Source organism: Scyliorhinus torazame, chromosome 11 (genome assembly GCF_047496885.1).
Source record: "Scyliorhinus torazame isolate Kashiwa2021f chromosome 11, sScyTor2.1, whole genome shotgun sequence".
Taxonomy (NCBI): domain Eukaryota; kingdom Metazoa; phylum Chordata; class Chondrichthyes; order Carcharhiniformes; family Scyliorhinidae; genus Scyliorhinus; species Scyliorhinus torazame.
The window spans coordinates 50,437,002-50,462,803 of record NC_092717.1 but is presented as its reverse complement, the minus strand read 5'-3'; the positions used below and the strand labels follow the sequence as shown (position 1 = coordinate 50,462,803).

General features: G+C 47.4%; 1 protein-coding gene across 2 annotated transcripts in view; it reads right to left on the bottom strand.

Moving 5' to 3' along the window:
* Positions 1-231: 231 nt before the first annotated feature.
* The window catches only part of ralaa (v-ral simian leukemia viral oncogene homolog Aa (ras related)), a 100,035-nt gene continuing 74,464 nt past the window's right edge, over positions 232-25,802 (bottom strand). For both annotated transcript variants that reach the window (XM_072467233.1, XM_072467234.1), the window contains exons 4-5: positions 14,208-14,382; positions 232-3,283 (exon numbers count right to left, since the gene is read on the bottom strand). In XM_072467233.1, coding sequence (XP_072323334.1) covers positions 3,161-3,283; positions 14,208-14,382 — 298 coding nt within the window. In that variant the 3' untranslated portion in view covers positions 232-3,160. The remainder of the gene's footprint in view (positions 3,284-14,207; positions 14,383-25,802) is intronic.

The following is a 25,802-nucleotide window of genomic DNA, read 5'->3' as shown; positions in this document are numbered from 1 at the left end:
TGGCATCTTACTCCAGATTCTATGATTTGAATTCTCACCACCCAGTCACAATAATAACTGAATCTGGATTTCATGCTCTTCAGTACAGGAAATCAGAACTCTGGTCAAAATTCCTGCCGTGATCAATTTTTACAGGACGGCATTTTGTGGATGTCAAGTTTGAAAATAGTTATTGTATTATGATATTAAAAAAGTGCTGTTCATCCTAAATAAGTTTAACTTATAACACAATGCTGTAAAAATGTTATTTTATTTTTAATGGTTCAACATACAATTAAAATGTTTTATGGGCAAGGGCATCAGCCGTTAACACTCGTGTTTTTCAGCTTCATATCACCAAAACACCCAAGCTTCACATATACTGCAAGTCTAATGTTAGTGGTTAGAATCATTTTCATATAATTCATACTGCCATACAAATTTCACAGCTATGCACTGCTCGCACAAAATGTAAAAAAAAAACTGTCTAAACTGCTTATGCCCAGATAAGGTTTATATATTTTGCAGCAACTCTTCATAGTATCCCTCAATTCTATACAGTGCAAATACTCCTACTTTGAAATACACAACATTAAAAGTTTAAAACATGACAAAATGCAAACATTGCATCTAAATTTTAAAAAAAAGGACAGAACAAATTATATATTTTATACTATACATTCCAGGTTGCCAGCACTCCAGACTTAGTGATATCATCCTGACGTTCTTGTTGAAACTGTTAAAGAATTCAAAAGCATCAGTTAATTTGTGCCGTGCCTGCAATCCTGGTCAGCAAACCTCAGCCAATAGAGAGCGAGTAGATTGGCTGGCTGGGTGGTGCAGGTTTCTGAATCAAACAGTTCAACCTTCATTCTTCCACTTTCCCACTAAATCTCTCTGCAGGGCTGGGGACTGTAACATGAAGGACAATACATATACTGTTGTTTTTTTACAAAAAAAATGTTAACTGCTATTTGAACCAAAATGCATTATTAAATTCTGAAGATGGTAGCCCCAAATATCAAGTCAACCAAATTAAGTTCTGGGCCATCAGGACCCAAATATGGCACATTTTACAGGATTAGTAAGAGGTTCTTAGCAGTTATAGTCTGCATAATTCATTTGCCACACTCCTGATGGATGTAACCTGTAAAGATTTCAAATTAAGGCATTTTCAGATAAGTTTCTATTTACAAGTTTTACACTGCTTTTCTACAGTATAGCCCAGCTTGATTATATGCATATGTATCTTCTATTGTGCATTTGTGCCTCATTTGAAAAGCCAGAATCTGCCTCAAAATGCCACTGACATTACTCTGATATGACAAGTGCGGCAAATCTGTATACATGCAAATTAGATAACATAAAACCAAGAGTCTCAATTTGTCCCCGACTTAGTACAGATACAAATCAAACCTTTTTGCATCTAAGTAACTCATGTCCATCCCAACTTATCATAAATGACAGGATTCCTGTGCTGAGAGCATACCTTCTGTTCCCTCATTGTTATTGAGAAATTCATTAAAGTCTAACTCGCCACGTAGGAAACCCATAGTATCAGATGGAACTGTAGTTTTGAGCCTTTTCCACCACCACTCTCCATTCAATTTAATTGGGAGGGAGTAAAACCAATGTTGCAGTCAATTTTCCAGTGGGCTGGTTGGATAAAAATTGCCCCGAGTGTGAACCATGTATAGGTTATCACAGCAGGTGCAAGCTTCTCAAGAGGCCATATATAGCAGGAAGCTCATTGAAATCAAACTATGATAAAATCCCATTGGTGACTAAAGAAAATTATATTAATTCACTCGTGCAGATATAACATACAGCTCTATTTGCAGTTTCAAAATTGGAGACCATAATTAAACCCAGGCAATTGCAAAATCAAGCTACCCAATCTTCTCTCGCAAGACCAAAACTGGTTTCTTAAATTTCAAGGGGCTGAATAACTAGAAGACAAGTGCTCAATCTGCCAATTGCAAAACAAAAACACTTGACTACTGCTCCAGTAACCCAATATGGAGACATAAATTTCTCAACAAGATTAGAATGCCAGTTTTGCTCCAATTAACCTGCTAACAAAATCGCACACTTAAACCACAAGTGTTCTTATTTAATTAGGTCAATTATGACAGGAAAAAGGAGTAATACCCCATTTATCAGTGGAATTAGGCCCAATGATTTAAATGTTCCATGTCTTTTTACTCCCATTAGCAACTTGTTTAAAATTATTGTAATATATTGTAGAAAGAAAAATAAATGATAACTCATGCATGTGCAAAATCTCCCTATTAATTGCAATATGCCAAACGTCAAAGTGTGATACTGCGACATAAACAAGCTGCTGTGCACTCTACTGATGGAAACAGCTGGTCTTCTAACCCGTAACATTAGAACCCAGATGAATAATCTCAATGGATTAGTAGCATTCATAAGAGGCAAAACAAATGCCAAATGGCTAAGTGGATCCGCCAAAAACCCAATTTAAGCTCTTTTCAAAGAAAAACACTTCACAGGTTACTCCCCTTAATACTTAGTGAAGATTTTCAACCATCATGCAGCAAGTTATGTCTTAGCTTGTAACAGGTCAAAAGTGAATGAGTAAAATTAACATCAAGTGTTTTGGTTCGAAAATTCAATGGTGAAAAACCAGTGCTACCAACTAAATTGGACAGTATTGGACCTTGTTAAAAAACACAGCAAATCTGGCAAGATATGGTTCTGCTCAAAACAAACTATTTCTCTCCCAAAATAGCAATACTTAAGCATCAGTGCCAGAGAAAATAAAAAGCTATTGTATAGAATCTACAAATGCTAATAGTTCAGATTCAAAAGGCGATTTAACAAAGTGCTTTGCCTTGTGAGAGAAGTGAGTCACCATTTTCATTTTGTAATATAAATGACTGAATGATTAACCACCCCCACGAGACCCACCCAAAGAAACCTTCCCAATGGTATTTTGTAAAAAAGGAACCCGAAGCCCAGATACCAATTGACAATCACAAAAAGTAGCGCTTCGATTGATATTCTCCTGATCAATTGTGTCCTAAAGTTGGCTCCAATTCATGCTTTCCGAAACCTGAATGTAAAACATTAGTGTACCTTCAATCACTCTGAAGGAACAGTGAATGAAATGAGATACTTAGTATGTTTAGACGTCTCAAATGGTTTAGTCTGCAGTTTATAAAATGCAACATCTGTCCCGAATCCTTTTAGCTATGCTTTTCCTTTTCTTCTTTCCATTCTTCTCTTTACTATCTTCCATTTTTCTTGCGCGTATTTCCCTCATCAAGTCAAAGAAAACCTTCAAGGAAAGAAATAATATAAGAGGGATATACATTGCACATGAGGGTCACACACAGCATGCTAACACATTCAAATGGTGACTTGGAGTGGAGGTTGCACTAAATAGGCAAATAAATCGAGGGAGTGATGCACAGCTGCAGCAGAAATGGTCTGACAATGCACATAGCACACATACTGGGAAGAACTCCATGTGGAATTTTCTACAGCACATTTGCTAAAAATTTAAAGCACATATCTGGACAGCATAGTCAGTGTATCAGGAGAGTCACATCCATAATTCCTCAGGACATCGGAGTGCCATTGGGAGAGGCAAGAAACAAAGTTTCAGCACGAGGAAGAAAAGTTGGCAGTTTAAACATTTGCCACCATCGATGTTTAAGAAGGCATTTTGCAAATGCACATACTAGATTACTGACATGTTGGGAATTACTTTGGCAGATATTTGAAATATTTTTATTGGTATTTTCCAGTTTTTACATAGTAACAGCACAAGTGACCTGGTATTTACAAAATAAAGTTGTTTCTTATTTACAGAGATTTTTTACATGTAGTCTGATATCCCGAAGACTGCCACTCTCGAGCATGGCTCCACACTCACCCCCACAACCTTGGACATCGCATTAAAAAAGGCAGTCTCGAACCCGACAAGTCTGGGGCAGGCCCAAAACATGTGGGCATGGTTGGCCGGGCCTCCCTTGCACCTTTCACATTTATCCTCTACCTCTGGAAAGAACCTGCTTATTTGGGTTCTGGTTAGGTGGGCTCTGTGCACTACTTTGAGCTGCATGAGGCTGAACCTAGCACAGGAGGAAATGGAGTTGGCCCTTAGTGCTTCACTCCCAAGTCCCCAATCCACTTCTGCCCCCAACTTTCATCTGGCTTCGTCCAGTGGTAGTCTTGCCCTATCCAGCAACTGTCCGTATATGCTCCCACAGTTTTCCCCCTCCTTATTATCTCGTTGTTTACTAGTTCCTCTAATAGTCTCTCTCTCGGGGCCCTGGGATATATTGCCGTCTCCTTACGGAGAAAGTGCTTAATTTGGAGGTACCGAAGTTCCATCCCCTCACCCTCTCGGCTGTGGCTGCCCAGTGGTGGTATTGTAGATTCGATAGGGCCAGACGATCCATATATTTTCTCCTTTGCAGTGTTGACTTGGGGTTCTTGCCCCACAACACAAAACGGCAGGATCATTTTGTCGAACTAGTGGAAAAAGGCAGAGGCTGAAGACTGGTATGGATCTAAACAGAAAGAGGAACCACTGCAGTAAGTTCAGTTTGATCATCTGCACTCTCCCCACCAGGGAAAGCGGGAGTGCATTCCATCGCTGTAAGTCCTTTTGAAACTTCCTCTGCCAGACTGGATCTGGATTCCAAGGTAGCAGAATTTGTCTTGGGCTAGTTTGAATGGTAGCCCCTCCAGCTCCGTCCCTCCCCCTTTCAGGTTCACCGGGAATGCCTCGCTCTTGCCCAGGTTGAGTTTGTAACCCCAGGAAGCTCGGAACTCCTCCAGAAATTGCATGATTGCTTTCAGGCCATTAGTTTGCCCGAGATGTAAAGGAGCGGGTCATCCTTTACAGGGGGCAGCACGGTAGCCTTGTGGATAGCACAATTGCTTCACAGCTCCAGGGTCCCAGGTTCGATTCTGGCTTGGGTCACTGTCTGTGCGGAGTCTGCACATCCTCCCAGTGTGCGCGTGGGTTTCCTCCGGGTGCTCCGGTTTCCTCCCACAGTCCAAAGATGTGCGGGTTAGGTGGATTGGCCATGATAAATTGCCCTTAGTGTCCAAAATTGCCCGTGGGGTTACTGGGTTATGGGGATAGGGTGGCGGTGTTGACCTTGGGTAGGGTGCTCTTTCCAAGAACCGGTGCAGACTCGATGGGCTGAATGGCCTCCTTCTGCTCTGTAAATTCTATGGTAATCCGCATAGAGTGAAACTCTGTGCTCTCTACCCCCTCTTTGGATGCCCTTTCAACTTTTCGCATCTCATGGGGCGATCGCCAGGTGTTCAATTGTCAGGGCAAACAGGAGAGGGATAGTGGGCATCCCTGTCTTGTGCCTTTGTTAACTGGAAGTACTGAGCTGGTGGTGTTGGTCTGAATGCGCGCCTTGGGGGCATGGTACAGGAGCTTCACCCATGAGGTGAACCCCATCTCTAGTCCAAACCATTCCAGTACCTCAAGGAGGTACTGCCACTTGACTCTTTCGAAGGCCTTTTCTGCTTCCAGGGAGACAATCACCTCTGGTGTGTTCTCCCCGGATAGGGTCATTATAACATTTAGCAACCACCTGATGTTTCCAGTCAGCTGTCTAACCTTGACAAAGCCCATCTGGTCCTCGCGACTACCTCCGATACGCAGTTCTCCAGTCTCTTGGCCAGGACTTACACGAGTATCTTTGCATCCACGTCGAGAGGAGAAATGGGTCTGTATGATGTGCATTCCGTCAGGCCTTTGTCTTTTTTGTCGATCAGTGATATCATGGCCTGTGTTAGCATTGGAGGCAGGGTGCCCCTTACTAACAAGTCTGCGAGCATGTTCTGTAGGTGTAGGGCCAGGGCTGGTGCGAATTATTTATAGAAGTCCGCCAGATTCCAGCGCCTTCCCCGCCTGCATGGAGCCGATGCTCTATTATCTCTTTAGTCCTACTGATGCTTCCAGTTCTCCACGCTGGCCATCCCCCACGACTGGCATCATAGATTATCATAGAATTTACAGTGCAGAAGGAGGCCATTCAGCCCATCGAGTCTGCACCGGCTCTTGGAAAGAGCACCCTACCCAAGGTCAACACCGCCACGCTAACCCCATAACCCAGTAACCCCACCCAACACTAAGGGCAATTTTGGACACTAAGGGCAATTTATCATGGCCAATCCACCTAACCTGCACATCTTTGGACTGTGGGAGGAAACCCACACACACACGGGGAGGATGTGCAGACTCCGCACAGACAGTGACCCAAGCCGGAATCGAACCCGGGACCCTGGAGCTGTGAAGCAATTGTGCTATCCACAAGGCTACCGTGCATGCCCTGTGCCAGCTCAGGAACCCTCCATCCATTCTCCCCAGGACGAACCGATGGTTCTCCCGGATCGGGGACCAAACCGAAGCCTCAACCTCGCCCTTGTGGCGTCTCCACTGCCCCCAAATTTTCAAAGTCGCCGCCACCACCGGACCCGTGGTGTACCTAGTTGGCAGGAGTGGCAGCGGTGCTGTCACCAGCGCTCCCAGACTTGTGCCCACACAGGACGCCATTTCCAGCCTCTTCCATGCCACCCCCTCCCCCTCCATTACCCACTAGAACATAAAACATTACAGCGCAGTACAGGCCCTTTGGCCCTCGATGTTGCGCCGACCTGTGAAACCACTCTAAAGCCTATCTACACTATTCCCTTATTGTCCATATGTCTATCCAATGACCATTTGAATGTCCTTAGTGTTGGCGAGTCCACTGCTGTTGCAGGCAGGGCATTCCACGCCCTTACTACTCTCCGAGTAAAGAACCAACCTCTGACATCTGTCTTATATCTATCTCTCCTCAATTTAAAGCTATGTCCCCTCGTGCTAGACATCACCATCAGAGGAAAAAGGCTCTCACTGTCCACCCTATCCAATCCTCTGATCATCTTGTATGCCTCAATTAAGTCACCTCTTAACCACCTTCTCTCTAATGAAAACAGCCTCAAGTCCCTCAGCCTTTCCTCATAAGATCTTCCCTCCATACCAGGCAACATTCTGGTAAATCTCCTCTGCACCCTTTCCAATGCTTCCACATCCTTCCTGTAATGCGGCGACCAGAACTGTACGCAATACTCCAAATGCGGCCGTACCAGAGTTCTGTACAGCTGCAACATGACCTCGTGGCTCTGAAACTCAATCCCTCTACCAATAAAAGCTAACACACCGTACGCCTTCATAACCCTCTCAACCTGGGTGGCATCTTTCAGGGATCTATGTACATGGACACCGAGATCTCTCTGCTCATCCACACTGCCAAGAATCTTACCATTAGCCCAGTAATCTGTCTTCCTGTCATTCCTTCCAAAATTAATCACCTCACACTTTTCTGCATTAAACACCATTTGCCACCTCTCAGCCCAGCGCTGCAGCTTATCTATGTCCCTCTGTAACTTGTAACATCCTTCCGCACTGTCCACAACTCCACCGACTTTACTGTCATCTGCAAATTTACTCACCCATCCTTCTACGCCCTCCTCCAGGTCATTTATAAAAATGACAAACAGCAGTGGCGCCAAAACAGATCCTTGTGCTACACCACTAGTAACTGGACTCCAGTCTGAACATTTCCCATCAACCACTACCCTTTGTCTTCTTCCAGCGAGCCAATTTCTGATCCAAACTGCTAAATCACCCTGAATCCCATGCCTCTGTATTTTCTGCAGAAGTCTACCGTGGGGAACCTTATCAAACGCTTTACTGAAATCCATATACACCACATCAACTGCTTTACCCTCATCCACCTGTTTGGTCACCTTCTCAAAGAACTCAATAAGGTTTGTGAGGCACGACCTACCCTTCACAAAACCGTGTTTACTATCTCTAATCAAATTATTCCTTTCCAGATGATTATACATCCCATCTCTTATAAACCGTTCCAAGATTTTTCCCACAACAGAAGTAAGGCTCACTGGTCTATAGTTACCGGGGTTATCTCTACTCCCCTTCTTGAACAAGGGGACAACATTTGCTATCCTCCAGTCTTCTGGCACTATTCTGTAGACAAAGATGACTTAAAGATAAAGGCCAAAGGCTCAGCAATCGCCTCCCTAGCTTCCCAGAGAATCCTAGGATAAATCCCATCCAGCCCAGGTGACTTTCTATTTTCATTTTCCAGAATTGCTAACACCTCCTCCTTATGAACCTCAAGCCCTTCTAGTCTAGTAGTCTGAATCTCAGTATTCTCCTCGACAACATTGTCTTTTTCCTGTGTGAATACTGATGAAAAATATTCATTTAGCACCTCTCCTAGCTCCTCTGACTCCAAGCACAACTTCCCACTACTGTCCTTGACTGGCCCTACTCTTACCCTAGTCATTCTTTTATTCCTGACATATCTATAGAAAGCTTTAGGGTTATCCTTGATCCTACCTGCCAAAGACTTCTCATGTCCCCTCCTGGCTCTTCTTAGCTCTCTCTTTAGGTCCTTCCTAGCTAACTTGTAACTGTCGAGCGCCCTAACTGAACCTTCATGTCTCATCTTTACAGAAGTCTCCTTCTTCCTCTTGACAAGTGTTTCGACTGCTTTAGTAAACCACGGTTCCCTCACTCGACCACTTCCTCCCTGCCTGACGGGTACATACTTATCAAGGACACACAGTAGCTGTTCCTTGAACAAGCTCCACATTTCCATTGTGCCCATCCCCTGCAGTTTTCCTCTCCATCCGATGTATCCTAAGTCTCGCCTCATCGCATCATAATTGCCTTTCCCCCAGATACAACTCTTGCCCTGCGGTATATACCTATCCCTTTCCATCACTAAAGTTAACGTAATCAAATTGTGGTCACCATCACCAAAGTGCTCACCTACCTCCAAATCTAACACCTGTCCTGGTTCATTACCCAGTACCAAATCCAATATGGCCTCGCCTCTCGTTGGCCTATCTACATACTGTGTCAGGAAACCCTCCTGCACACATTGGACAAAAACGGACCCATCTAAAGTACTCGAACTATAGCGTTTCCAGTCAATATTTGGAAAGTTAAAGTCCCCCATAACAACCACCCTGTTGCTTTCGCTCCTATCCAGAATCATCTTTGCAATCCTTTCCTCTACATCTCTGGAACTTTTTGGCGGCCTGTGGAAAACCCCTAACAGGGTGACCTCTCCTTTCCGGTTTCTAACCTCAGCCCATACTACCTCAGTAGACGAGTCCTCATCAAACGTCCTTTCTGCCACCGTAATACTGTCCTTGACTAACACTGGCGTTATCATTGCCACATTGGCAACCCAGTAATACCCACACAGATTAGGTAACGCTAACGCTCTTCTTGTCCTTACTCCTCTCCTGAAACACCCTTCTCAGCCTTGGGGTCTTTTTCGCCCACACGAATCCCATGATGCTCCTAGTGACCCGTTTAAAAAAGGCCTTAGGGATCAGGATGGGGAGGCACTGGAATATAAAAAAGGAACCTCGGGAGCACCGTCAACTTCACCAACTGTACCCTACCCGCCAGGGAGAGTGGCAGCATATCCCACCTTTTAAACTCCTCCTCCATCTGCTCCACCAGCCTCGTCAAGTTGAGCTTGTGTAGGGCCCCCCAGCTCCTGGCAACCTGGATCCCTAGGTACCGAAAAATCCTTTCTGCCCTCTTCAGTGGAAGCTCGTCTATCCAATTCCCTGGTCCCCTGGGTGTATCACGAAGAGCTCACTCTTCCCCACGTTGAGCTTATACCCGGAAAAGTCCCCAAACTCCCTCCGAGGAACCGCATCACCTCCGGCATCCCCCCCACTGGGTCAGTCACATACAGTGACAGGTCATTGGCATACAACGATACCCGGTCTCCCCCCCACCCCCCCCCCTCCAGTTCCTGGACTCCCTTAGAGCCATAGCCAAAGGCTCAATTGCCAATGCAAATAGCAAGGGGAATAGGGGGCACCGCTGCCTCGTCCCCCGGTACAGCCGAAAGTATTCCGACCTCCTCAGATTCATGGCCACACGCGCCACCAGGGCTTTGTAAAGTAGCCTAACCGAACTAAGGAACCCCTACCCGAAACACCTCAACACTTCCCAGAGGTACCCACACTCCACCTTTTCGAAGGCCTTCTCCACGTCCATCGCCGACACTATCTCTGCTCCCCCTCCACTGCAGGCATCATGATTACGTTAAGGAGCCTCTGCACATTGGTATTCAACTGCCTTCCCTTAACAAAACCCGTCTGGTCCTCGTGAATCACCCTCGGGACACAGTCCTCAATTCTGGTAGCCAACACCTTCGCGTCCACGTTGAGGAGAGAGATTGGCCTAAACGACCCACATTGTAATGGGTCCTTGTCCCGCTTCAAGATCAGCGAGATCAGCGCCCTGGACATCGTCGGGGGTAGGCGCCCCCCCCTCGCCTCATCGAAAGTCCTCACTAATAGAGGGCCCAGCAGATCCATGTACTTATGGTAAAAGTCCACCGGGAACCCATCTGGCCCCGGTGCCTTCCCCGCCTGCATACTCCCCAGCCCCTTAGTCAGCTCCTCCAGCCCTACCGGTGCCCCAAGCTCAACCACCTGCTCCTCCTCCACCCTCAGGAACCTCAGCCGATCCAAAAATCGACTCAGCCCCACCTCCTCCGTCGGGGGCTCAGACTTATACAGCCCCGCCTAAAAGTCTGCAAATACCCCATTTATTCCCACCGCACTCGGCACCGTGTTCACTCCTTTATCCCCAACTCCCCCAATCTCCCTCCCGCTTCCGAAGCTGGTGTGCCACCATCCAGCTAGCCTTCTCCCTGTACTCATACACCACCCCTTGTACTTTCCTCCACTGCACCTCTGCCTTCTTGGTGGTCAACAGGTTGAACTCGGCCTGGAGGCTTCGTCGCTCCTTTAGTCCCTCCTCGGGGGTGATATACATAAATGATCTGGACGAACGGTGGTATGATTAGCAAGTTTGCAGATGATACTAAGATTGGTGGAGTTGCAGATAGCGAGGAGGACTGTCAGAGAATACAGCAAAATATAGATAGATTGGAGAGTTGGGCAGAGAAATGGCAGATGGAGTTCAATCCAGGCAAATGCGAGGTGATGCATTTTGGAAGATCTAATTCAAGAGCGGACTATACAGTCAATGGAAGAGTCCTGGGGAAAATTGATGTACAGAGAGATCTGGGAGTTCAGGTCTTTTGTACCCTGAAGGTGGCAAAGCAGGTCGATAGAGTGGTCAAGAAGGCATACAGCATGCTTGCCTTCATCGGACGGGGTATAGAGTACAAGAGTCGGCAGGTCATGTTACAGTTGTATAGGACTTTGGTTAGGCCACATTTGGAATACTGCGTGCAGTTCTGGTCGCCACATTACCAGAAGGATGTGGATGCTTTAGAGAGGATGCAGAGGAGGTCCATCAGGATGTTGCCTGGTATGGAGGGTGCTAGCTATTAAAAAGGTTGAGTAGATTAGGATTGTTTTCGTTGGAAAGACGGAGGTGGAGGGGGGACCTGATTGAGGTCTACAAAATTGAGAGGGTGGATAGCAACAAGCTTTTTCCAAGAGTGGGGGTGTCAATTACAAGGGGTCACGATTTCAAGGTGAGGGGGGGAAAAGTTTAAGGGAGATGTGCGTGGAAAGTTTTTGTACGCAGTGGGTGGTGGGTGCCTGGAATGCTTTGCCAGCGGAGGTGGTACAGGCGGGCACAGTAGCATCATTTAAGATGCATCTAGACAGATATATGAACGGGTGGGGAACAGAGGGAAGTAGATCCTTGGAAAATAGGCGACAGGTTTAGATAAAGGATCTGGATCGGTGCAGGCTGGGAGGGCCGAAGGGCCTGTTCCGGTGCTGTAACTTTCTTTGTTCTTAGAATCATAGAAGTTTACAGCATGGAAACAGGCCCTTCGGCCCAACCAGTCCATGCCGCCCAGTTTTTACCATTAAGCTAGTCCCAGTTGCCCGCACTTGGCCCATAACCCTCTATACCCATCTTACCCATGTAACCATCTAAATGCTTTTTGAAAGACACAATTGTACCCGCCTCTACTACTACCTCTGGCAGCCCATTCCAGACACTCACTACCCTCGGAGTGAAGAAATTGCCCCTCTGGGCCCTTCTAAATCTCTCCCCTCTCACCTTAAACCTATGCCCTCTAGTTTTAGACTCCCCTACCTTTGGGAAAAGATGTTGACTATCTACCTTATCTATGCCCCTCATTATTTTATAGACCTCTATAAGATCACCCCTAAGCCTCCTACACTCCAGGGAAAAAAGTCCCAGTCTATCCAGCCTCTCCTTATAACTCAAACCATCAAGTCCCGGCAACATCCTAGTAAATCTTTTCTGCACTCTTTCTAGTTTAATAATATCCTTTCTATAATAGGGTGACCAGAACTGCACACAGTATTCCAAGTGTGGCCGTACCAATGTCTTGTACAACTTCAACAAGACGTCCCAACTCCTATATTCAATGTTCTGACCAATGAAACCAAGCATGCCGAATGCCTTCTTCACCACCCTGTCCACCTGCGACTCCACCTTCAAGGAGCTATGAACCTGTACTCCTAGATCTCTTTGTTCTATAACTCTCCCCAACGCCATACCATTAACTGAGTAGGTCCTGGCCTGATTCGATCTGCCAAAATGCATCACCTCACATTTATCTAAATTAAACTCCATCTGCCATTCGTCGGCCCACTGGCCTAATTGATCAAGATCCCGTTGCAATCCTAGATAACCTTCTTCACTATCCACTGTGCCACCAATCTTGGTGTCATCTGCAAACTTACTAACCATGCCTCCTAAATTCTCATCCAAATCATTAATATAAATCACAAATAACAGTGGACCCAGCACCGATCCCTGAGGCACACCACTGGTCACAGGCCTCCAGTTTGAAAAACAACCCTCTACAACCACCCTCTGCCTTCTGTCGACCAGCCAATTTTGAATCCAATTGGCAACCTCACCCTGGATCCCGTGAGCTTTAACCTTCTGCAACAACCTACCATGCGGTACCTTGTCAAAGGCTTTGCTAAAGTCCATGTAGACAACGTCTACTGCACTGCCCTCATCTACCTTCTTGGTCACTCCCTCAAAAAACTCAATCAAATTTGTGAGACATGATTTTCCACGCACAAAGCCATGCTGACTGCCCCGAATCAGTCCTTGCCTCTCTAAATGCTTGTAGATCCTGTCTCTCAGAATACCTTCTAGCAACTTACCTACTACAGACGTTAGGCTCACCGGTCTGTAGTTCCCAGGCTTTTCCCTGCTGCCCTTCTTAAACAAGGGCACAACATTCGCCACTCTCCAATCTTCAGGCACCTCACCTGTGGCTGCCGATGATTCAAATATCTCGGTTAGGGGACCCGCAATTTCCTCCCTAGCCTCCCACAACATCCTGGGATACATTTCATCAGGTCCCGGGGATTTATCTACCTTGATGCGCTTTAAGACTTCCAGCATCTCCTCCTCTGTAATATGCACACTTCAAGACATCACTATTTATTTCCCTTAGTTTCCTAACATCCATGCCTTTCTCCACCGTGAATACCGATGAGAAATATTCATTCAGGATCTCACCCAACTCTTGTGGCTCTGCACATAGATGCCCTTGTTGATCCTTAAGAGGCCCTACTCTGTCCCTAGTTACTCTTTTCCCCTTTATGTATCTGTAGAATCTCTTTGGATTCTCCCTTGTCTGACAATTAATGCCACTACAGACCGGTGTCTAGAATGTCTCAGCGACAAAGTGTTCTACACTATCAAACAGCTCCAGTCAACATTCGCTTTGGTCTTCAGACCATAAAAATTATTAAATCCAAAACAGGAATAAACTACTTCAGTCACTAGAGTAGCATATTGGTCCTGTACAATTCAGAAAGAACACAGAACTAGGAGTGGGCCTTCTGGCCCCTTGAGCCTGCTCCGCCATTCAATGAGATCACGGCTGACCTTTTTGTGGACTCAAACTCCACTTACCTGCTCAAAAGGTCCCTTTATATGCACATTTATTTTAGTTTGGCACATAACTTTGGACCAGGATTTCATCAATATTCCAATTACATCTTACTTGCAATAAAAATCATTGTGTACCAATCAATGCAGAAAATACATAAAAAGATTTTTATTGAATTATTTTAAAGAGGAAAAGACTACACAGCATCAAGGACTCAAATTTGAAGGGATGCATTTTCCAAATTAGGAGGTATGCAACCAGCATGCACAACCATCACCCAGGCACACCATTTAACTAAAATGAAGATACCTTATCAACATTGGCTCTAGTTTTTGCAGATGTTTCTACGTAATTCACACTCCATTGATCCGCTCTGGTCTTTGCTTCATCCACTGACACTTGCCGTTTGTCTTCCAAATCGGATTTATTGCCAACAAGCAGGAAGGGAACATTCTCATCCTCTTTTACTCGGAGAATCTGTTCCCTGGAGAAAGAGTTGTCCCAAATTCAGTCTTTAAAATACTGCTTTAATTAATCATCAGAAGTAGATTTCCCTTTTAACTTTAATGTGCACAAATAGGCTGGACAAAATTAATGGAAAATTGTGATAAATGAATAATAGCATGTCTGCTTGTGGGGCAATACTGTATTCAAGAGACAATCTGTTTACATCAACATCTCTCAGTTGTGCTTTAACTTGAAGGTCTACAAAAATCATCTCATTAGAATCACCAAATTTAGGGGAGGCAGTGGCATAGTGATATGGTCACTGGACAGCAATCCAGAGACCCTGGGTAATGCTCTGGGGACCTGGGTTTGAATCCCGCCATGGGAGATGATGGAACTTGAATTCAATAAAAATCTGAGTTGAAAGTCTAATAACGGCATGAAAACCATTGTTGATTGTCGTAAAAGCGCATCTGGTTCACTAATGTCTTTTAGGGATTGAAATCGGTCATTCTTACCTGGTCTGGCCTACATGTGACTCCAGAGCCACATCAATTTGGTGGACTCTTAATGCCCTCAGGGATGGGCAATAAATGCAGCCCAGCCAGCGATGCCCACATCCCATGAACTAATAAAAAATTGCAACAACTGGTACATTCCAGATGGAGACACTTTCAAGTGCTGATTTTTAAAATTATTAAACACAATTGTGAAGTTGAACATTGAAAAATATCCACTAGAATACCACTGAAGCACAAGCAACAGCACCTGATCACTAGAGCACTCACAAAATGGGAATAGATTAGATACAGTAGAGAAACTGGCACAGGTATGTGCTACTGGAATTTTAAAATTCTGTAACTAGGGAGTGCTGCAAGGAGCGCGCTGGGGCAACAGCTATTTCCAATCCATATTAGATTTAAATACAATGCTCTTTTCATCCAAGTATGACAATACAAAGCTAGATGGGAATCTAAGCTGTGAGATGACACAATGAAATTCAAAGAGATATAAATAAAGTGAATGGGCAAAAAAGTGGCAAATGGAGTCAAATACAAGTGCAAGATTATTCCCTTTGGTTGTAAGAAGGTATAAATTTTCAAACGTTGATGTTCAGAAGCTTTGTGTGCTCTTACAAGGACAGAAACTTGATATGCAAGTATAGCAAACAATTGGATGATGAGCAATGATAATGTTGAATGGCAGACCAGGCTCAAGGTTTAGTCCTGTTCTTATTTATATTCCTTAATGATTAGGGTAATCAACTATCCAGTGGGTACACTGAAAAGTCCTTCAAAATCCATCTACTAGTCTGCTCTTGACAAGGTTATGGTTCAACTTCAGCAACAGGAAAATAGAAGAATGCCGAGGCTGAGACAGTGCAGAGTTGTTACAATATACAAACTGCAGAATAAAAGTCTCAGACAAAAAGTAATTGAAAACCTGAGAAAACCACTCCATTTCACAAATATTATGGCTTAGTGGTTATGCCACTGGGATCGAGACAGATAGAGAACACAAATTAGAGAACACAAATTAGAGGGAATAACCAAATTACTTCAACCTCCCCAATCTACACATCACAGATGTGGTAGGAGTGACCACCACAGTGTCTCTCTGGAGACCAAGTTACAAATTCAGGGCAGCACGGTGACAGTGCTGAGCACTGCTGCCTCACAGCACCAGGGACTTGGGTTTGATTCCAACCTTGGGTGACTGTGTGGAGTTTGCACATTCTCCCAGTCTCCATGGGCGTCCTCCAGTTTCCTCCCACAGTCCAAAGATGTGTAGAACTGCTAAATTGTCGCCTGGGTTATGGGATTACAGTGATAGGGCAGGGGAAATAGGTCTAGGTATGGTGCTCTTTCAGAAGATTGGTGCAGAATAGATGGGCTGAATGGCCTCCTTCTGCACTGTAGGGATTCTCCAATTCATACTGATGCTCCCCTCCATTGTGCTGAGTAGCACTTGCACAATGCAAATAAGGACAGATAACAGATCTAGCAGCTCCAAGCTGGGCATCCATGAGGGGCGATGGACCATTTGTAGCAGAAGTGTACCTGCAAATCTGTAACCTGGTAATTCTGCATCCCCGTTACCCTTCCCATCATCAAGTCAATTGGTTAACCCTGAATTAATAGTGTGTTGGAGAGAATGCTAGCAGCACCAGATATAACTGGAAGCGGGGTAACAACCTGGTGAAGCACCACAAGATTACATGCACACTAAACAGAAGCAACAGCAAGCCATAGGCAGAGCTAAGGGATTCTATAGCCAATAGGTGAGATCAAAGCTCTGATGCCTTGCCACATTTGTCATGAATGATGGACAATTAATCAGATAATGCAAGATAACGACACTATGAACATCACCAACCTCCACAATGGCTGAGCCCAGCATGTGATCAGAAAGAAAAGTTTGAAACATTTGTAACCATCTTCAGCTGGAAGTGCTGAGTAGATGATTCTTGTTGACCTCAGATCCCCACCATTACAGTCAATTAAATTTACGTCACATTATACAGGAACAGACAAATACACTGGACACAGTAAAAACTATGGTCCCAATAATATATTAGCTGTTATGTTTAGATCAGTGCTCCAGAACCAACTATATCTTAATGTTTCTGTACAGATCAGACAATGACATCGGCCTGACAATATGATAAATTGAACAGGTATGCCCAGTCTACTAAAAAGGAGAAATCATCTCAACTGCCAATTACTACCAAAATGAGGCCATACTCACCATTAGAAAGTGTAATCAAGTCCGGTTGCGGCGATGACCAGCTAAGCCGCACGTTTCGGCAGCTCCAGCTCGAACGGACCTTCAGGCTCTTTTAAGAGCCCCAACGGGGAATTTTTTCGGGACGAAACCCAGTGTGGGGTGACACAACAGGGAGTCCCCCCCCAAACGGAAAAGAAAAATATCGGCGGCGGCGGCCAGATCGCGAAGAATCCTCGAGGACAGGCACAGAAGGAAAAAGGAGCAAGGTGGCGGCGGAGGAAGCCCAGGCGACATGGGGGCCGGACCAAGATGAATTTGAGACGGTGTGTGGAGCTGCTCAAGGAGGAGGTGCTGGCCCCGATGCTACAAGCAATTGAGGGGCTTAAGGAGACACAAAAGACCCAGGAGATGGAGCTCCGCGTGGTGGAGCAGAAGGTGACGGACAACAAAGACGAGATCCTGGGCCTGGCGGTCAAAATGCAGACGCACGAGGCGCTCCACAAAAAGTGCATTGAAAGGATTGAAGTCCTAGAAAACAGATCACGGAGAAAGAACCTTCGGATCCTGGGTCTCCCAGAGGGAGTGGAAGGAGCAGACTGCAGGGCTTACGTGAGCACGATGCTACGCTCGCTAATGGGAGCGGAGGCCCCCCTCGGGCCCATTGGAAGTGGAAGGGGCCCATCGGGTCCCTGCGAGGAGACCAAAGGCGGGAGAATCACCTAGGGCGACGATCGTGCAATTTCATCGCTTCAATGACAGAGAGGTGGTTCTGAGATGGGCCAAAAAGGTACGAAGTAGTAGATGGGAGAATGCGGTGGTACGGGTGTACCAGGATTGGAGTGGAGGTGGCGAGAAGGAGGGCGAGTTTTAATCGAGCCATGGAGGTGCTACACAAGGTGAAGTTCGGGATGTTGCAGCCAGCGCGACTGTGGGTCACGCACCAGGAGAGGCATCACTACTTCGAAACGGCGGAAGATGCATGGATCTTCATTAAAAACGAGAAACTGGATCAGAACCGAGGGACTGATGTTGGAGGGGAAACGACAATGCTGATGTATAGAGAGATGTAAATTGGGGAAGGGGGGGGGGGGGGAAAGAGACACAGAAATGTGGGCGTCGGTGGGGGTGGGGGGTGGGGGGGAGGAGAAGAGACATAGGCAGGGGATGGGGAATGGAGTGGGGCGGCAGAGGGAGCTGCGCCACGAGGGGCGGGACGGCTCTAGAGAACACGGGGCTTATTGTTCTTGTTCCCGTGCCAGAAAGATAGGCGCAAGGTACATGGGGGGGGGGGGTCAAGGAGAGAGCGCGAGAAGCCGGGGTCAGTTGAAGTCAGCTGACTTTCGGAAGCAATATGGGGGGGGGGGGGGGGGGGGGGGGGGAGTAATCATGCTAGATGGGGATCTAGCAGGGGGGGGGGGGGGGGGAGAGAGAAAAAGAGGATAACTGGGTTGCTGCTGCAAAGATCAAAGAGGAACTGGTAAAAGAAAAGGTGGTCGGGGCGGGAATGCACCGCCTGGGGAACGGGTGGGTGCGCGGAACTGGCCTAGAGAGGGTGATGGCTAGTCGACAGGGGAGGGGGGCAGGCAGCCCCCCAGTTCGGCTGCTCACGTGGAATGAGAGAGGCCTAAATGGGCCGATTAAAAGGGCCCGAGTGTTCGCGCACTTGAAAGGACTGAGGGCAGACGTGGCCATGCTTCAGGAGACGCACCTGAAGGTGGCGGACCAAGTTAGGTTAAGGAAAGGATGGGTGGGACAGGTGATCCACTCAGGGCTGGATGCAAAGAACAGAGGGGTGGCCATACTGGTGGGGAAACGGGTGTCATTCGAAGCTAGGAACATTGTAGCAGACAGCGGAGGCAGATATGTGATGGTGAGTGGCAGACTGCAGGGAATGGAGGTCGTGTTGGTTAACGTATATGCCCCTAATTGGGATGATGCGGGATTTATGAAGCGGATGCTGGGACGTATCCCGGACCTGGAGGTAGGAAACCTGATAAGGGGGGGGGAGACGACGACGGGGGGACGGGGACTTCAACACCATGTTGGACCCAGGGTTAGATAGATCTAGATCTAGAACCGGAAGAAGGCCGGCAGCGGCCAAGGTGCTTAGGGGGTTTACGGACCAAATTTGGGGGGAGTGGATCTGTGGCGATTTGTTAGGCCGATGGCCAAAGAGTTCTCCTTCTTCTCCCATGTTCACAAGGTGTACTCCCGGATAGATTTCTTTGTTTTGGGAAGGTCACTGATCTAGAGGGTGGAAGGAACGGAGTCCTCAGCCATAGCTGTTTCAGATCATGCCCCACACTGGGTGGACCTGGAACTAGGAGAGGAAGCAGCGTTCACTCTGGCGACCGGATGTGGGATTACTGGCGGATGAGGGAGTCTGCGGAAGGGTGTGGGGATGTATCGAAAGGTACCTGGAGGCCAATGACGACGGGGAGGTCCGAGTGGGAGTAGTATGGGAAGCACTAAAGGCGGTGGTCAGAGGAGAGCTGATCTCCATCAGGGCCCACAAGGGGAAAATAGAGGCCAAGGAAAGGGAAAGACTACTGGGGGAGATTTTGAGGGTAGATAAAGAATATGCAGAGGCCCCGGATGAAGGACTATACAGGGAGAGGCGACGACTCCAGACGGAGTTCGACCTGTTGACCACAAGGAGGGCGGAGGCACAGTGGAGGAAGGCACAGGGGATGAGATATGAATATGGGGAAAAGGAGAGTCGCCTGTTGGCCCATCAGCTGCGAAAGAGGACAGCGGCGAGGGAGATAGGGGGAATTAGGGATGAAATGGGAGCTATGGTGCGGAGAGCAGGGAAGATAAACGAGGTGTTTAAGACCTTTTACGAGAGACTATATAGGTCCCAACCCCTGGAGTGAAAAGAGGAGATGCGTCAGTTTTTGGACCAATTAAGGTTCCCGAGGGTGGAGGAGCAGGAGGTGGAAGGCCTGGGGGCGCCGATTGGGGTGGACGAGGTTACCAAGGGGCTGGGGAACATGCAGGCAGGGAAGGCCCCGGGACCAGATGGGTTCCCGGTGGAATTCTATAGAAAATATGTGGACTTGTTGGCCCCGCTGCTGGTAAGGACCTTTAACGAGGCCAGAGAAGGGTGGACCCTACCCCCGACAATGTCGGAGGCGACGATATCGCTAATTTTGAAGCAGGATAAAGATCCGCTGCAGTGCGGGTCCTATAGGCCTATCTCACTGCTAAATGTGGACGCCAAGTTGCTAGCAAAGGTGCTGGCAACGAGGATAGAGGATTGTGTCCCGGGGGTGGTGCACGAAGACCAGACAGGGTTCGTAAAGGGGAGACAACTAAATATCAACGTGCGACGGCTATTAGGGGTGATAATGATGCCCCCAGCAGAGGGGGAGGCAGAGATAGTGGCGGCAATGGATGCAGAGAAGGCATTTGATAGGGTGGAGTGGGAGTATCTATGGGAGGTGCTGAGGAGGTTTGGGTTTGGGGACGGGTTTGTCAGCTGGGTTAAACTCCTCTATGGGGCCCCAACGGCAAGTGTGGTCACAGGTCGGCAAAGGTCGGAGTATTTTCGACTACACAGGGGAACAAGACAGGGATGCCCATTGTCCCCATTACTGTTCGCGCTGGCAATTGAACCACTGGCCATAGCGCTGAGAGACTGCAGAAAATGGAGAGGGGTGATTAGAGGGGGAGAGGAACACAGTGTCACTCTACGCGGATGACCTACTGCTGTATGTGACGGACCCAATGGGGGGGGGGAATGACAGAGGTCATGCAGATATTGAGGGAGTTTGGAGATTTCTCGGGATATAGGCTTAACATGGGAAAGAGTGAGCTTTTTGTGATACACCCTGGGGACCAGAGTAGAGGGATAGATGGCCTACCGCTAAGGAGAGTGGAAAGAAACTTCCGATACCTGGGGATTCAGATAGCCAGGAGCTGGGGAACCTTACACACTCAATCTGACACGGCTGGTGGAACAAATGGAAGAGGATTTCAAAAGGTGGGACATGCAGCCGCTGTCACTGGCGGGCAGAGTGCAGGCAATTAAGAGGATGGTCCTCCCGAGGTTCCTGTGTGTGTTCCAATGTCTCCCTATACTGATCACTAAGGCCTTCTTTAAAAAAATAGATAGTAGCATCACGAGCTTCGTGTGGGCAGGGAAGGCCCAGAGGGTAAGGAGGGGGTTCCTACAACGTAGCAGAGACAGAGGGGGACTGGCGTTGCCGAATTTGGAAGACTACTACTGGGCCGCCAACGTGGCGATGATTCGTAAATGGATGATAGAGGGAGAGGCGCGGAAAAGGTTGGAGATGAAGTCCTGCAAAGGGACGAGTTTAAAAGCGCTGGTGATGGCGCCACTACCGCTCTCCCCCAAAAGATTTACCACGAACCCAGTGGCGGCGGCAACATTAAGTATCTGGGGGCAATGGATGCGACAGAGGGGTGTGCTGGGAGCCTCGGTATGGTCCCCGATCAGGAACAACCATAGGTTTGCCCCAGGGAGGCTGGACGGAGGATTCCAGAGCTGGCACCGGGTAGGAATCAGGAGAGTGGGAGATTTATTTATAGACGGGACGTTTGCGAGCGCTTGAGGAAAAGTATGAGCTGCCCCGGGGAAACTTCTTTAGCTATATGCAGGTGAGAGCGTTCACGAAACAACTGGTGAGGGAATTTCCGCTGCTCCCGACACAAGGGATCCAGCACAGGGTGCTTTCGGGGGTGTGGGTCGGGGCGGGCAAAGTGTCAGAGATATACCAGGAGATGAGAGAAGAGGGGGAGGAGTTGGTGGGCGAACTGAAGGGAAAATGGGAAGAAGAGCTCGGGGAGGAGATTGAGGAGGGTTTGTGGGCTGATGCCCTAAGCAGGGCAAATTCCTCTTCCTCGTGTGCCAGGCTTAGCATGACCCAATTTAAGGTGCTGCATAGAGCACACATAACGGGAGCAAGGTTGAGCAGGTTCTTCGGAGTGGAGGACAAGTGTGGGAGGTTACTTCGTGTTATTTGGTTAGTTTACCATGTTAGTTAAACAATGTTATATTGCAGTTGTCATGTTACCTTTTTTTTTTTGATTTGTAAGGGAAAAAATTGTGTTTGAAAACTTTAATAAAATATATATTTTTTCTTTTTTAAAAAGAAAGTGTCATCAAAAGTACCATGAATAGTATTTTAACGATTCTTTCATGGGATGCGGACCTTGGCAGCATTTGTTCCCCATCCCTCATTACCCCGAGTGACTTGCAATGCCATTTTAGAGCACAATTAAAGTTGATCACATTCCTATGGATCTGGAGTCACATGCGCAGGCCAGGTAAAGACAGCAGATTTCTGTCCCTGAAGGACATAGACATAGACATAGAATTTACAGTGCAGAAGGAGGCCATTCGGCCCATCGAGTCTGCACCGGCTCTTGGAAAGAGCACCCTACCGAAGGTCCAAACCTCCACCCTATCCCCATAACCCAGTAACCCCACCTAATCCCCATAACCCAGTAACCCCACCCTACGGGCAATTTTGGACACTATGGGCAATTTAGCATGGCCAATCCACCTAACCCGCACATCTTTGGACTGTGGGAGGAAACCGGAGAACCCGGAGGAAACCCACGCACACACGGGGAGAACGTGCAAACTCCGCACAGACAGTGACCCAAGCCGGAATCGAACCTGGGACCCTGGAGCTGTGAAGCAATTGTGCTAACCACCATGCTACCGTGCTGCCCCTCCCCCGTGCTGACATGTGAACCAGATGATTTTTTAACAACAATCGATGATAGCTGTCATGGTCAGCATTATTGGCACTAGCTAGGAAGGGAAGACCATGAGGCAGAGCAAGAGAGGCTGGGCAGACAGTGCAGGAATCGTCTGTGGCCATTCCCCTGCAAAACAGATATACTGCTTTGGATAATGTGGAGGAGAATGACCTCGGGGGAAAGCAGCACCAGCCTCATTTTTGTACCATGGTTGGTTCTGCTGCAGAGGAGGAAAACAGCGATTTAACCCTGTGCTAAACCAGCCCCTGTATTCCTACCAAAATGGATAACCTCACATTTGTCAACATTGTATTCCATCTGCCAGACCCTAGCCCATTCACTTAGCCTATCCAAATCCCTCTGCAGACGTCCAGTATCCTCTGCACTTTTTGCTTTACCACTTATCTTAGTGTCGTCTGCAACTTGGACACATTGCACTTGGTCCCCAACTCTAAATCATCTATGTAAATTGTGAACAATTGTGGGCCCAACACTGATCCCCGAGGGACACCACTGGCTACTGATTGCCAACCAGAGAAACACCCATTAAGCCCCACTCTTTGCTTTCTATTAATTAACCAATCCTCTATCCATGCTACTACTTTCCCCTTAATGCCATGCATCTTTATCTTATGCAGTAACCTTTTGTGTGGCACCTTGTCAAAGGCTTTCTGGAAATCCAGATATACCACATCCATTGGCTCCCCGTTATCTACCGCACTGTTAATGTCCTCAAAAAATTCCACTAAGTTAGTGAGGCACGACCTGCCCTTTATGAACCCATGCTGCGTCTGCCCAATGGGACAATTTCCATCCAGATGCCTCGCTATTTCTTCCTTGATGATAGATTCCAGCATCTTCCCTACTACCGAAGTTAAGCTCACTGGCCTATAATTACCCGCTTTCTGCCTATCTCCTTTTTTAAAAATAGTGGTGTCACGTTTGCTAATTTCCAATCCGCCGGGACCACCCCAGAGTCTAGTGAATTTTGGTAAATTATCACTAGTGCATTTGCAATTTCCCTAGCCATTTCTTTTAGCACTCTGGGATGCATTCCATCAGGGCCAGGAGACTGGTCTACCTTTAGCCCTATTAGCTTGCCCATCACTACCTCCTTGGTGATAACAATCCTCTCAAGGTCCTCACTTGTCAGCCTCATTTTCATCAGTCACTGGCATGTTATTTGTGTCTTCCACTGTGAAGACTGACCCAAAAAACCTGTTCAGTTCCTCAGACATTTCCTCATCTCCCATTATCCCTTCTCATCCTCTAAAGGACCAATATTTACCTTAGACACTCTTTTTTGTTTTATATATTTGTAGAAACTTTTACTATCTGTTTTTATATTCTGAGTAAGCTTACTCTCAATCTATCTTACTCTTCTTTATAGCTTTTTTTAGTAGCTTTCTGTTGCCCCCTAAAGATTTCCCAGTCCTCTAGTCTCCCACTGATCTTTGCTACTTTGTATGTTTTTTTCCTTCAATTTGATACTCGCCCTTATTTCCTTAGATATCCACGGTCGATTTTCCCTCTTTCTACCATCCTTCCTTTTTGTTGGTATAAACCTTTGCTGAGCACTGTGAAAAATCGCTTGGAAGGTTATCCACTGTTTCACCATTAAGTCTTTGCTCCCAGTCTACCTTAGCTAGTTCTTCTCTCATTCCATTGTAATCTCCTTTGTTTAAGCACAAAACACTAGGGGCGTCATTCTCCGCCGGCGGGAGTCTCCGTTTTGCCGGCGCCCGGGGGTTTCCAGACAGCGTGGGGCTGCCCCACAATGGGAAACCCCATTGACCGGCCGGTGTTACGGAGACTCCCGCCGGCCGGTCGGGGCAGAAATGTGGCGAGGCGGGTAGGAGAATTTCGCCCAAGGTGTTTGATTTTACCTTCTCACCCTCCATGTGTATTTTAAATTCCACCATCTTGAGATCGCTCCTTCCGAGAGGATCCCTAACTATGAGATCCTGAATCAATCCGGTCTCATTACACAGGACCAGATCTAGGATCGCTTGTTCCCCCGTAGGTTCCATTACATACTGTTCTAGGAAACTATCGCGGAAAAATTCTATAAACTCCTCCTCAAGACTGCCTAGACCGACCTGGTTAAACCAATCGACATGTAGATTAAAATCCCCCATGAGGAAGGCCCAGGGAGCGGTTTATGAGTATGGGGAAAAGGCAAGTCGGATGCTGGCGCATCAGCTTCGGAAGCGGGACGCAGCTAGGGAGATCGGGGGAAGTTAAGGACAGGGGAGGGAGCGTGGTGCGGAGTGGGGTTGGCATCAATGGGGTCTTCAGGGACCTCTACGAGGAATTGTACCGATCCGAGCCCCCACGGGAGGGAGGGAGGAATGGGCCGTTTCCTGGACCAATTGAGGTTTCCAAAGGTGGAAGAGGGACTGGTGGTGGGACTGGGGGCCCCGATTGAGCTGGAGGAGCTGATCAAAGGGATAGGAAGCATGCAGGCGGGGAAGGCACCGGGGCCGGACGGTTTCCCGGTTGAGTTCTATAAAAAAAATATATGGACCTGTTGGGCCCGCTGTTAGTTAGGACCTTCAATGAGGCAAGGGAGGGGGGGCTTTACCCCCGACGATGTCCCGGGCACTGATCTCCTTGATCCTGAAGCGGGACAAGGATCCCCTGCAATGTGGGTCTTACAGACTGATTTCCTTGCTAAATGTAGATGCCAAGGTGCTGGCGAAGGTCTTAGCCACGAGGATTGAGGATTGTGTGCCGCAGATCATCCATGAAGACCAGACAGGGTTTGTGAAGGGGAGACAGTTGAACGCGAATGTGCGGAGGCTTTTGAACGTTATCATGATGCCGGCGAGGGAGGGGGAGGCGGAGATAGTGGTGGCGATGGACGCTGAGAAAGCCGTCGATAGGGTAGAGTGGGGGGTACCTGTGGGAGGTGAAGAGGTTCGGGTTTGGGAAGGGGTTTGTCAGGTGGGTTGAGGTCCCGATGGAGAGTGTGGCCACAAATAGGAGGAGGTCAGA